The sequence below is a fragment of the Heterodontus francisci genome, chromosome 9 (genome assembly GCF_036365525.1).
Source record: "Heterodontus francisci isolate sHetFra1 chromosome 9, sHetFra1.hap1, whole genome shotgun sequence".
NCBI classification, from domain to species: Eukaryota; Metazoa; Chordata; class Chondrichthyes; order Heterodontiformes; family Heterodontidae; genus Heterodontus; species Heterodontus francisci.
In genome coordinates this window covers 47,762,227-47,776,967 of record NC_090379.1, presented here as the reverse complement: position 1 = coordinate 47,776,967, position 14,741 = coordinate 47,762,227, and the positions used below count along the sequence as shown (strand labels likewise).

General features: G+C 41.0%; 1 protein-coding gene across 1 annotated transcript; it reads right to left on the bottom strand.

Annotated features, from left to right (window-relative positions):
- Positions 1-2,252: 2,252 nt before the first annotated feature.
- On the bottom strand, positions 2,253-12,462 carry si:dkeyp-72h1.1 (uncharacterized protein LOC799956 homolog). Its single transcript, XM_068038302.1, has 4 exons — positions 12,409-12,462; positions 11,549-11,636; positions 7,207-7,411; positions 2,253-2,624 (listed from the first exon to the last, which is right to left on the bottom strand). Exons 2-4 carry the CDS (start codon positions 11,633-11,635, stop codon positions 2,536-2,538), a joined length of 381 nt encoding a protein of 126 aa, XP_067894403.1. The 5' UTR covers position 11,636; positions 12,409-12,462; the 3' UTR covers positions 2,253-2,535.
- Between the last annotated feature and the right edge of the window lie 2,279 nt (positions 12,463-14,741).

Below are 14,741 nucleotides of genomic sequence, written 5' to 3'. Positions count from 1 at the left end.
TTGGCAGTGGATGCAAACATGCTGGTGGACCCCTGCATTGTCAAATGTGCAACAGGGCTCAGGATATCTGCCCATCAACTGGTCAGACGCTGACCCCCATCAGAAATCGTGGAGTCAGTCAATTTACGTACTTTGGATAGACGCCCATACCATTTTGGCACACTGCAGCACTTGTTCCAGCAGGGGAGGAGGAGGAATTTCACTGCAGCACCAAGCCACAGCATAGCAGAGCCAGATTAAGTTAAAAGAAAGAGGGCAGAAAGGTCCAAGATTTAAATGTATTGCTTTCTCACTAAGGAAAACTGGCATTTTAATATCTGCTGGATTCCATTTCTGCCAGGATTTAGTCCAGGCATGTACTGGAAGGGGGGTGGGTGTAAGGTGCCCATCCCCCCCACTTCCTGAGGAATTTCTAATCCCAGGCAGCAAGGGGCCAAGACCTGACAGAACAGGCTTCTGCCTCAAGTTCCTTTCCCCCATCTCTCTCCAGCTGTAATTTTCAAGTTCAGAATACACAAGATATTTTGGGGCTAAAATATTTCAAGGAAACTTTCAACCCAAACCTGTACAGTAACAGAAACAATGGTCTTTTATTCTCATTCATAACTTGTCGAATTGTACAGAATCAAAGCATGATAAGTTAATGAGAGCATTGACGATGAAAGTTAACTTGCATGATATGAATCTTCCTCTGGTGCAGTCTGCATTTTATTACCATCCGTGTGTATTGACTAGTGAACATTAAATGGTGGGAATTTCAAACTTTTTAAATTTAATTCCCAATAAACAATACACAAATACTTGTTTAAAAATAAGTTAATAAATATTGATCAAAACTTTACTTATTGTGGTTTGAATTGGCACTAACACCATTTTTTGGTTGTTATATTGCTGCATTAAACATCAATGGTCTTGGTTAAATCAATTTCTATTCTCTTGTGCCAATGTAATCAAATCAAGCCAAATAGCCTAATCTGGTAAACAGAGTTTACTTGGATTTTTCCCCCTTTCCAATCAAAAAACCCAAATAATTTTTTTTTTTTTTAAGATTCAGCAGATCTTTTTGGAATTCTATTTTCCTTGTATTTTAGGTGGCAATTCCGACAGGGATATGTGATGCTCGTTTTCTGACTACAGGAGACAGAGTTCCAAATGAAAACAGTATCTGTGAAAGAGTTTCATGAGCATGAAAACAGGGTGTGTAGCTTCTTCACTGGCATTATGTTTTGAATTTTTAAACTGCTACAATGAGACTGGTAGTATAGCACTGTCGGAGTACTATCTCAACATAGTGTTATTGCTGCTACCAGTTTGTGTCTCGTGCTTTGCTCAACTTGTGCACCTCTAGCACTGTTTAATGACTTACACAATTTCTAATAGAATGTGTCCTTGCAATGTGGAATTTCCTTTAACTCTTTTCAAAATATGCTCCTGTATCTGACATCATCTCATACAAGTATATATCTGCCTGATAACATCTGTTAAAAAAAAAAACATGTAAATTTTTTATACTGAATATAATCTAGAATTAAAGTAATGAAAATCTGCCCACTTTTTCACTAGTATTCTGCAAATAAATTATAACCTTTAAACTTACATTTTTAATTGTGATGGTTCTGGAAAGAGCTGAAGGCTTTTGATTTCAAAATGAACTCTAACACAAGCATAAAAGACACTTTCTATATAAAATAGCACAAATAATATGATGGTCTACATGCAGAGTTTAGATATAGCACCCTTCAGTTTGTCCTTGCATTACTTTTCCTCTGCTATCTCCATTCATTTCAATGCTATTCATTTCTCCTGTTGCCTGGGAACAGGCTCTGCTATGCCAACTTGCAAATGGAAAAAGCTTTAGAATAACAAGACCACAAACTTGGGTTTTTTTTTCTCAAATTGCTAATTGATTTCTGCCTGCATTATCTTAGGCTCATAAATCACAGTGTTTAACCATTGTAATTTTTCAAAAACAAATAACCTGGCCAGTAGATAGCCTCTGACATTCCAAAACTCAAAATCCATCCACAGTGTTTGCACCTAAGTGAACAATACTAGTTTGTTTTCTTGTGACAGAATTCGTTCAGTCTGTCTTTTATACTTACTTCACATTTACACTGTGTGGAACACTAGTGAATACTTGCTAATAATGAGTATTATACTCCAATTTAAGTAATATCTGAATCAGGTGTGGTGATTGACTTGGAAGAAGAGAAAGAGTAAAAGCAGCTACTACATCTCTAACTATGTGAGCAAATAAAGACATTGTTGATCAAATATGAACATAAAGCTTAAATGTGTGCTTAATGCTTGAGGTATAAGACAAGGACAACATATAAACAGTAAGTTCTATCTCTATGTAACATCAACCACCATATATATAAATAATTGTCAGAAATTCAAGTAACTGCAAAACATTCAGATGAAGCCTTTTGACAAACAAGTTTGTTGACTCAGAATCCCTTTTGAGGTGCTCTACCAGGTTCCAGTCTGTGACCAAACATTCACAGTGGGGTGCCAGTCAGGTCATGTCAGCTTTTAGCTGCTGTCATTTGAGCTTTCTGATGTTCTTTGATCAGAATAGTCTATTTCAATTTCTGGTATTTGACTGGGTTGTGATGATATATCTAGAATGAACAGAAGTAACATTACTTGTTTTAGAACTAGACAATAGAATACTATTATTTAAATCAGACAGACATTTATTGAATGAGTGATCTAAAGTTATTCAAGCTTTCCTCATGTGTGGAATAAAAATGTAAGGCCTGGATTTTACCAGCCATCTGGGTCATGCTTGGTGGGATGTTGGAAGGTGGTGGGTGGTGTCTGTAAAGTGGTGCGGGAAAGTGGGGGGTGGTGTGCCCTTCATCTTCCTACTGCCATGCCACCTTGCTGGCAGGGAAGGTGGTGGATGGCCCTTCTGTCCAGAGGTAAATAGAGTCACTTAAGTGGCCAATTAAGGGCCTATTCCCATCTCCTCTGGCATTTTACCAGTGGCAGGGAGGCCTGCCACCACATGGGGAGACCACAGGTAAACTCTGGCGGCCTCCCAATGGGCTGCGGGGAGGGGTTGGCAGGGATTCCTCCTTTTTGGGCATTCTTTAACCACGGCGGAGCCCCTGGGCGGCAATGGCCGCTCCCGTGGCAACCTGACTGGCCATCGCCCCACTTATTGGTTGTGAAGGCTCTGTCCATCGCTGCGCTTTCCTCCTCTAGGTGCTGCCCCAGCAGTAGGCACCACGCCCAGTGGTGCTGCTGATCTGCCGGCCCTGTGATTGGCTGCCAGCTTTAGGGGGCGGGAAGCCTTCCTTAAAACGGACTGCCGCCCTGGCAGCTGCCGCTATCAAGATGTGGCCCTGGGTTCCCACTGACCACTGAAGTGGGTCACCCAACCACTCCGGCTTTCAGGTCCGTTAGCGGACCCCCGGCACCAGCACTAAATTCAGCCCCAAGAATTTTGCAGCATAATGCTTCCCTTAGTGTACATGACACTATTCCTTTTATACATAGAAGCAAACTTAACATGCTTTTTAGTTTGTTGTAGAAAATGAACATTTTAACAAATGAATGACAAATATGGGTTTAATGTAACATCTATTTTGTACATATCACTAGGGCGGATTGAGCTGATTTGATTCACTAAGTGATACTGCCCTTCTTCACTGCTCCATCTGTTTCCCTCCTGAAGCTTAGTGCTAATATGAGGAGGATTCATACTATAAACATGTTGTTAAAAGAACAGTCATAAACATATGTTTATTCCAGCACAACAACAAATCTTTATTCCAATAAAAACATATGTATACTTGTTTATATACATATAAACAGTTATTGTCCACTGCCATTTTGGTAAATTATTTTTGTTCCTTGTCTGATAAGTACTATTGAATTTAAGCAAGACCCCTGCAAAGCTTCTTTTGAGCCAGTTAATAAGGGATGGGAAACAACAGTCAGCATGACTTATGCTCCAAATTATCCTCAATCTGGAGAAATGGCTCACAGGTCTATTGCTCCTCCTCTTGTCTGAGATCAGAACCCATTGGGCCATAAATTGCTGTCAAAATACAATGAGGCTAAGGGCATTACTCTGCTGTTAGCTTCACAAAAATGGCATCTCACTGTCTGCCTCACCATCAACATGCATTTAGCAGTGTGAAGTTGCTATACTTATGCAGTAGATATGAACAAAACTTGCCACAGCAAGTTAGGTCTTATCCATTTCAGTCTAAGTATCCTCTTAATAACATGATAAGAGTTAATTACTGCCAGTCAACCTCATTGACTCTGAAAATTAACTATTACAAGTGTGGAGTCTCTTTCCTTCAAGTGTTTAATTGCTGGAGATTTTAAAAATGTCTATTTTTTTTACTGTTCCTTTCTGTCTCTTTTATTCTCGCAATACGATCTTTTCTTCCCTCTATTTTTTCTGTACCTGATTTTGCATTGAATTCACCCATTCTAATTTATTCTTCCTTCTCAGTCCTTGTGCTGTTAATTTCACAATCCTCTATCTGATTGGTGAAGGAGATACACAATTGCTTGCCCTGTTCACTCAGATCCCAGACGCCCAGTTTCTCTCAACTGCGACATTATCAGCTTGTAACAACTTGCCATGCAAAAGAATTAAAAATCTCAACATGCAAGGGCAAGTCTAACTAATAGCAGACACTGTTAAGTTCACTCCTACTGCAAATTCTGGCCCATTATGTAGCAAAATCATAATACCGCACAAGACTTTATTGCACCCCACCTCAATGTTGCTCTCAGTGAAAATATTAGCAATAATTGTAATATGTATATTGTGCTGTAACATTATTTAAAAAATGTAAAATACAGCTACAGTCTCCATGCTAGGGAGAGGAAAAAGTCAGCTAGGTTTCCTAATCCTGATCGAGTCCAGTAACAGTTCCTGGAACGTGTGGGCTGAATTTTAAGAGCCCGCCGCTGATTTCAATGGCAAGTTCAACCAAAGAGCTGCCGCAATCTCCCGTGCGGCGGCTCATTTAAATGGCTGGGATGGCATGCCCCCCCCCCCCCACCCCCTCCCAATCATGTGGAGGGGGCAGGCTGTCCGCGCCAACAATAGCATTAGCTACCTGCGTTCAGGTGCTGGCGCCATTTCTAAAGGGCAGCCAGCCCTGCCAGCACATTTAAATTTTTGAAGACATAACCCTTCCAAATTAAATAAATTTATAATGCCTCTTTCCCACCCACCCCCAATAACAATTACCATAACTATTTGCCCTTTCCCCCACCTGCCAAAACACATACCTTTTACATCTGACCTTCCCCCCCCCCCCACAAACTGCACAAAGTTTAAAGGTCAACCCTTCCTACCATCTCCTGCACCCATTACGTTTATTTGTCCCCGTTCCCCCACACCTCCCGCACTGAAAATCTTACCTCCTCCCTAGCTATGAAGAGAGGTTGAGCAGATTAGGATTATTTTCATTAGAAAGACGGAGGTTGAGGGGGGACCTGATTGAGGTGTATAAAATCATGAGAGGTATAGACAGGGTGGATAGCAAGAAGCTTTTTCCCAGAGTGGGGGATTCAATTACTAGGGGTCACGAGTTCAAAGTGAGAGGGGAAAAGTTTAGGGGGGATATGTGTGGAAAGTTCTTTACGCAGAGGGTGGTGGGTGCCTGGAACGCGTTGCCAGCGGAGGTGGTAGACGCGGGCACGATAGCATCTTTTAAGATGTATCTAGACAGATACATGAATGGGCAGGAAGCAAAGAGATACAGACCCTTAGAAAATAGGCGACATGTTTAGATAGAGGATCTGGATTGGCGCAGGCTTGGAGGGCCGAAGGGCCTGTTCCTGTGCTGTAATTTTCTTTGTTCTTTGTTCCCCACCCCCACCAATGTGGCACTGCATTTCCCTGGATGGGGATTTGAAGGCACTGGAGTGCCGGCCGCTGCGCCCAAGATCACAGCGGGCCCTCAAAATCGCAGGTAAGTCTATTTAAATGTATTCATTTTATTGATTTGAATATTTTAATTGAGGTCCTGTTGCCCAGCGGCGGGGTGGGTGGGGCACCATGGGGCCTCGCTGCCGCTGAGAGGATCAGGTCGGGCCCTCCCGGTCTCAGGATCCACGGTGGGCCTCAGCTGGAGCCATCTTCAGACCCCAACCCCACCCCCTGCCACGGAACCTGATGCCTGGGGGAGAAGAAAATCCAGCCCTGTGTCTGTATGCATGTCTGGTGAGAATAGAATCTAGTCTGCCAACATTCATTCTTTAGCTAGGGCCATATAGGAAGAGCGACCATATGAGTGGCTGTGCCTGCAGTGCTGTTTCTTGGTATTATTCAAGAGAGGATTGGGAGACAAATGGAGAAAACATAAAGCAGAAAAATATGGCAAATTGAATTAGTGAAGTAAAATTGCATCTGCTTGTCAATCTTTATAATGCTCTCAACTAACCAGATTGTTAATAAATATCCTTTATTTCTAACTTCCTTATTCAGATAGAAACTGTAAATCAGTTAATCCCAGATAAACACATAAGATTTCATGAAATCATATCCCATCAATTCTTATTGTCCAGACTACTGTCCTAAGCATAGATTTAAGCACAACATTCAGAAAGAAGAATCAGCCGTTCCTCAATTTCCGCTAATGTAGTGCTTGATACATAATATAGTCAGTAAACTGCTGCATTTCATCATGAGAGAGCAGCACATTTCAGAAGTCTTAAAATTATATTTTTAAAAATTCTCATTGAAGGTTTGTTGCTTCTGTCCACATTTATAGTTGAATGAATGATCAGATTGGGATGTAAAAGTTAACAATTTATTTTTCAGGTTACAGAAATCTGACCTCAGCTTAAAATTGCTGAACAAACAAGTATTATGATTCTGCTGTAATAAAGCATAATTCATAACTGTAACCTTCTAGTAAGGCATGCTGTTGTCATAATATGACAGTCCTATTGATTAAATGAGTCTTTATATTGTATGTGATACCTTTGCTGGAATAAAGTACTTTCAATTTGAAAAGAAAGTTATGTTTTATATTGTCTAAAAACCAAACTTATATGGAGAAACACAAACTTGGCTTTGTGCCATCAGTTCTTCTTCATTTGCAAGAGTAAGCAATATAATTCTATTTTTCCTGTGTGTGGCATTTTTGGTATTAATTACTCCTAAAATAATTTCAACTAAAATAATTATAGAAGTGCAACTACAAGAAATGTACATTTTACCTTCCTCCTCATCCTCTGGTATTTTTGGTTTAGATAATTCACTTTGGTGATGCTCCTCATCTTCTAATACATTCATTTCATCAGGTGGCCATCGCAGCTCTCCACTCTCCACCTCACCACACTCAGTTGGTTCAACCACAATTGATGGCAGTCTTTTTGTCATCTTAGGAAACCTTTCAGATTTTTCATGGGGATCAGGAAATATCTATTGTAAAAATAAATTATTTCTTTATTTTTCAATTCTTCCTACAACAAAATCATTGGTACTTTAAAGCTGATTGATGCTCAAATCGCTATGTATTACATTTGAGTCCCTTTCTACATGATATATTACAGAGCCTTAATTGCATTAAGGAAATGTTATTGTTAGGGGGTGAGGTCTGTTGGCTGTACTAATTGGTGCTTGGTCCAGCAAGTATGATTATGGGAGAAAAAAGTCTAAAGTTGCAACGGCAGAGACCCAAGACCTTGTTGTTTGGACACCCCTTGGGGTTAAGCAATGGTACATGGAATCGAGGAACCTTTGAAGAAGGGGGAAAGATAGTAAAGGCTGGATAAAGTAATACTATACAATTTAGGTGGGTTTAATTAGGCTTTGCACTTGGTTGCAATTTATTGTGCTATTCTTTAATGTTATTTGGAGCTATTAGTGGTTTATATTTTAATATAACAGATATGATAAATTATAGAAAAAAGCTAATAACTAGATGTTATCAATTGATTCACTGAAGCAATTGGCAAAAGAATCAAAGGCGACATGAGAAGTTTTTTTACGCAGTGAGTGGTTGTGATCTAGAATGCACTGCCTAAAAGGATGTTGGAGGCAGATTCAATCATGGCTTTCAAAGGCAATTGGATAACCTGAAGGGGGAAAAAAATTGAAGGCTACAAAGAAAGGGCGGGGCATGGGACCAGCTAAATTGCTCTTGTAGAGAGCCGGCATGGGCTTGAGGGGCTGAATGGCCTCTTTCTGTGCAGTAACCATTCTATGACAGTTCCAGCTGATGTTTGTGAGACATAACAGGCACAGAAAGTTCTAAACACCAAAAACACTTTATTCCTTCAGTTAGAAATTATTTATTTTAACCCTTAGACTAGACTACCAGCAGATGTAGATAAACTATTGACTGTCCAGGCCAATCAGGTTTGTTTATTTCTACCTCGTATACTGCAGGTAAGGGTGGTAAGTATGTGGAACAGTTTACAGAAGTAGATGGTACAACAAGAAACTGTGATGTGTTTCAAGAGGTTTTTGTGTAAAAATGGGATTCAGGATTATTGTGGACAAGTGGACTCAATTGATTGAGGTTCTTCTCCTGCCTGCAAGTGGCTCAGACACATTGTTAGCATCCATGTCACAAAAATACATTTCCAGCTCTTTGCGCCACCACCTATTTATACCGTACCATTGATTCAACTGAAATTAGCCAAGTCAACACTGACTGCGATCGAATATGAGCCCTTCCTTGATCTGTATGACTCAGCTCGACTGCTGAAGTTGGTAAGTAGCTATCGAAGATCAATTTCAGTTGTTTTAAAAATATATTAATTCTTATTTCAGGTCATAGTGCATGAGGTGGAAACAAACAAACCTGATTGGCCACCAGTGAAGAACAAAGGGGATGGGAGAATATTTGGCTAATATGGCGAAAGGAACTTGTTAGACCTCAGAGTAACTGGAAACTCCTGTCCTCCCTTCCTGTAAGCAATTTGATACAACACATATATTTTGTAGGGTTTTTATATCATTTAAAAATGGAGCTATAAAGTTTTTCTTTTAATTTTGCATGTGCCAAAATATACTTACTGGGTTAGTGTATTCTCCATCTTTTTATAGGGACATGATATTTGGCAGCTTCCCCTCCATTTTTTCCCACATACAAGGTGTTGTCAGGCCAGCCACCCCTTACAGTTGAAACAATTGGTGGTCAGCCGCTTCTAAGGCCTTGACCATAGAGAAGCATGCACAATATCATTTCAATTTTCCTTCCCTTCTAAGTATATGAATTGAACAGAATGGGGAAATCTCCCGTGGCTCTACAGTGCTACATATTGCTGCTTCAATTAACTCGTGCAACGACTGCAGTTTATGTTTGTTTAAATTTTTTATTTCTTTCAGCTCCATTCTACATTGAAGGGAAAATGAGCTTGATTAGTTAGGGGTATAAAGATACTTAAACATAAACTGTGTACAATGGAAGGTGGGTGAGAAATCCTGTGTCTTGCCTTAAAGAGTTCATCTATGGAGTGGAAGGTGCGTCTGTACTGGCAGGAACTCCATATTTAGAGCTTTCAGAATAATTTGTTTCCTAGTTTGACCAATGCTCTGTGCTTGTAGGGTGTGTAGTTTCAATTAGTTAAACTCCAACAGTACCCTGCAATCTTAGGGTTGATAAGTCTTTTCAACCTATGCCTAAACTCTCTATACTTATATAAGTTAAATCTGTTCTTAAGGGGGAAAGAATATAAATTCTGTATTGAACAAACAAAGAGTACACTGTGTGGACTTCTCAATAGCTTAGTTTAAAGACATTTAAGCCCCCATTTTCAAAATTTCAACTCTTCTTTCTTCCCTCAGCCTCTGCATGAAGTGAAACCTAATCCAAGGTGATTTCAATCTCCTTTTCAGCTTCCATTATCTCCTCTGATCCAAACTCAATGCTCCCTTTCCTCTGTAAACTTCCATATAAACTCTCCTACCCATATCGACAGCCATCCCCTTCGACCACACCATTTCCTGTGACCTCTCCATTCCTCTGGTCTCCATCAAAGCCAATTACTTCTGCATCCACTTCTGGGGGAAAAAACTTTCCTCCATCTTACTTAAAACTGTACTTTCAAACTCCTTACTGCCTAACCTTGACCGTACATTTGCCATAATACCTCTGCAATGGTTGATTTGCTCAATTACTCCCTCAAGTCCACTATTGATGTCCTTATCCTGAGAGAAACCTTCACCATCCATGTGACAACCTAGCTGTGCCCTCTTGTGCAGGCCCTGTCTTTCTTTTAAATCCAATGAGTGCAGAGTTGATTTATCTGGCATGCAGCTGGTTTAGCCATCCATTGTCAAAGCTTACTTGATCACACTTGACTCTGACAAAATGGACCACTAGTCAAGGATCATCCCGATGAGGAAAATAACCACAAACTTTTTTTTTCTAATACTGATTTGCCTCCTTAAATCTCTCCCTGCTCCCTCTAACAAATGAGGGGAATTAATGGATTTCTTCATCTCCAATAGAGGCTATCTGCTGCTTCCTCCTCTGCTTGCTCACTAAGCCTAATCTCCTCTGTCCCATCCCCAACCTAGACTTGATCCCTCATGTCTATCTAATTTCGACACATCTCCTCCCATGCCTTGTCCAAGTTCATCTCATCCATGCCATCTAACTCCTGTTCTCTATATCCCCATTCCCATTAAACTCCTGATCACCCAACTTCCCTTCCTGGCCCACATTTTAGCTGACGTTGTAAGTGGTTTCCTATTTTCAAGTACTGTTCGTCTACCTTTTAAAAATAACTGTCAGCACCCCTGCTCAAAAAACCATCTTCAGCCCTTTGCTCATCACTAATTATCATCCCAGCTTCAACCTTACCTTATGCTCCAGGATCCTGGAATGCTCTGGCACCCCCTAGATCGCTGCCCACCTCTCCCACACTCCCTGTTAGGTTTCCATCCCTCCCACAGCACCAAAACAGCCCTAACATCCCTAAGGTCATCAATTGCATTCTCTGTGACTATAACCATAGCGTGTTATCTCTGCTTGACCTCTCTGTAGCCTTTGACACAGTCAAGCACATGACCCTCCTCCAACAAACACCTCCTCTTCAGCTTTCTGATTCATTTAATGACTGAAGCCACTTCATCTTGCCATTTCGGAGAGCGTCATCTCCATGACCTGTGATCTTCGGTTTAGTGCCTAATTCTGGGGAACATAGAGACTGGTCACCGCTAGTAAGTGTGTCATTATGTCCTTTCACAATTAGGAATATGTGAACAATTCCGACAAATATAGTTGCCATTTACATATGTGAAGTTGTCATTCCTTGTTTCATACACCTATAATTGATGTTATTATAATGGAGTGATAAAATGTACGCCGCTAAAATGATTCTTCGCACCATTTGTCTGATGACAGGAACAAAAATAACCTCAACCAGGAACACAGGCGATAACCCGCATGTGTGCTCGTAACAAACAGTCACCTCTAAGAACTACCAATCTGTGTAGAATGTGACAGCGGGAAATGGGAAGAAGAAATAGAAAGCTAAGGCAATGTATATTTACTGATCACCTTGATCTCCGCCTGCTCCCTATACACACACACAAACACATTACCTGAAAGGGGAGTTTTCCCTCTTCTGGTGTCTGGTTTAAAGTAAAATCCTCCATTACAGGCTCGCAGCTGCTCATCACTTCCGTCATTCTGAAACACAGAAACGAGTTTGACAAATTCTACACGCCTATGTTCAATTCTATTGGCAATTTTTAAGTTAGCCGACGACGTAATTTTGATGCAATGGGGGTGTTTAAAAATTACAAAGTACGTTAACGAATACACAAAAAGAAAATCATCCAAAGTACTCTTTCAATAGATCGTGAAAGCCGAACCGAAAAACGTTGCACTTCCATCAGGCAGTTAGACAAGGAACACAGACGGACTGTCACCCTTATCAGACCGGTTGGTATTTTCATAACGAGAGGTTGAACAATGATCTTGTATGGGGTGACGAGAACGCAAAGTAATATCATCGTCAGGAAACAGGACTGGAGCTGTATCCCCTCAATAATAATAATCATTATCATCAGAGCACTTTAGCAAGCCTCTTCCTCTGTGTAATCCATTCCTATAGATTCCAAGAGGGAACATTTCGCAAAACCTTAGCTGCACATGAATCTGCCAGAAATTGTCCAAAACTTCCTACTCCCTGATTGCTTTTGTGGATTAGATTTCAAATGAGGCCGAGCAGCAGTTTGACGCCATTCTAATACACGGAAAGCTGCCGCCGATTCAGTCGATCAGTGATTTGTTTTTAAACCGATGGTTGAGAGAGGAAAGCAAAATGTTTACCTTTAAGAGGCGCTCCTGGTGCCCGGTGCGCCGGATTGCACTGGTCCTGCTCTACAGCCCATTGCTGCTGTAGATAGCGCAATGCAATGGCAAGGAACGGTGAAAAAAACACAGCCACCATTCTTACCTTAAGGGAATAAATACACCTGGGTACCGCACGCACTCTGCGTTTGTTCTTGTGCCTGAGATGTGTGGCGAGCTGTTGGAGCTTAATTTGTGCTGATCGGTCTCCGGTTGCCGCTTTTGATGGGTGACAGCTCTACGTTAGCTGCAGGCGACTGCAGCTGACAGGACCTGATGAGTGTGAGGGCGCCCCAAGAAGAACGACGGCAATTGTCCATGCAGCCACAGAGAGAGAGAGAAAGAGAGAGCCTTTCTCAGCACAACCACATCATCAGTGTGCAGACATGGTGAGGGAGAGTGGCAGAGCTGCAGTCACGGTCCAAGTGATCCCACTGCCGGCCACTCATCAGAGGAGATCACAGCCAATACTGTGCTATCGGCAGAATCTGGGAAGGAGACTGAAAATACTCTGTATGGTGGAGGTGGGGGCGGGGGTGAGGGGTGGGGGAGGGGGGGGGGAGATCAAAAGAATAGTTTGTTTACTCTCTAAAAATGCATCATCAAATGATAGAAAAATAAATATATGTACACAAATTATGGTAATAGTCACATTTTAATCAATTATTTGTCATTGATAATTATTTTAGATTTAACAAGGCGGTTCATTTACATCCCTTTTTTCAAACCCGTGTGCACCTTGATTTGATCTAAAACTAATGACCAACTGTTTATCTGGGAGATGGACCGCAGCAGCAGTCTTAAGTTTTCGATGACGCTAATATATGATCACCTATCTTGTAAGAAACAGCCCTGATAATTAACCACAACAGTATTTCAGCACTGTTTTGATAGCTATGAAGGTTTCCGAATTGGCAGTGTCCATGTATCGTGTTTCTTGTGCTTTTATTGCAGTCGGGGCTTTTGCAGATGATCCGTACAATAAAACACAATGAAATCGTTTTTCAGAAACGAGGAAAAAGTCTTTCTCAGTCTCCGAAGAGGTTAAAGTCTAAATTGAGTGCGGCGGTTGTGACGTCTTATTGCATCTCTCTCCAGATTTGCCCTTTTTAAAGTTTAAAATATTCACCATTGTAAGGATTAAAGCGGTGCAGCGAGGAAAGCTATTTGGGGATAGAATTCATCATGTCATCATCTGACTAACATCACCATTCTAGCACGAATTACCGTATAAATATGAATTGATCAGATTTGTAGAACACTATATTAAAACAAATGTAAGTCACGCTACATTAAATCGTGTTTCATACTGAACTGAGTGTACGGTAGATTTAAAGATAAACGCATTTATTTGGTCAATATTCATCAAGCAATTGCCTGATAGATTTTTGATAATATAAATATGAAACATATATTAATTGTAGAGTTTACGTTCTCCACGAACATATCCAAACTAAGACTGTCGTTATTCCAATAACCGCACTGAACATTTCCAGTATTATCGTCTTGCATAGATCATCATGAAGCCACATGTGCGATTCTGGATAGTAACCTTTCCAAAGGACCTACATGAATGTTCAGAGAAAAGTGAGACGTTTGATTTTTAAGAAAGGAGAGAAACTTAATTAATTGAAGTTATTAATAGAAAAAAAGATTGAGCGCAATATGAACGATAACATGGGACCTGGATTTTGTTAATGTCTCATCTTTATTTTCCAACCGTAACATTGTTTCAAGGACAAACAGCTGTGTTTTCCGCTGGGAATATTACTTCAGCAGATGTTGGTGTTATTGTTAATGTCAGAAACCTGGCCAGTGCAGTGTTCAGTTACATTCACAACTCCTCAAATACTGAAGCAGTCCGTGCCCGCACGCAAGAAGACGCCGACAACCTTTAGGTTTGGGCTGTTAAGTGGCAAGTAACAATCATGCCACACATGTGGCAGGCAATGACCATCTACAACAAGAGGAAGTCTGAACACCCCCTTGACATTCAATGGCATTACCATTATCAAATTCCCCACCATCATCATCCTGGGGGTTACCATTGGCCAGAAACTGAACTGGACCAGCCATATAAATACTGTGGCTATAAGAGCTGGTCAGAGGCTGAGAATTCTGCAGCCAGTATCTCACCTCTTGACTCCCCAAAGCTTTTCCACAATTTGCAAGGCACAAGTGATGGAATGCACTCCATATGCCTGGATGTGTGCAGCTCCAACAATACTTTAGAAGCTCAACAACATCCAGGACGAAGCAGCAGATTTGATTGGTGCCCCAAAAACCTCCTTAAACATACAATCCCTCTACCACCAGGGCACCGTGTGCACATTCTACAAGATGCACTGCAGCAACTCGCCAAGGCTTCTTTGACAGCACCTTCCAAACCCGTGACCTCTACCACCTAGGTGGACAAGGGTAGCAGATGCATGGGAACAT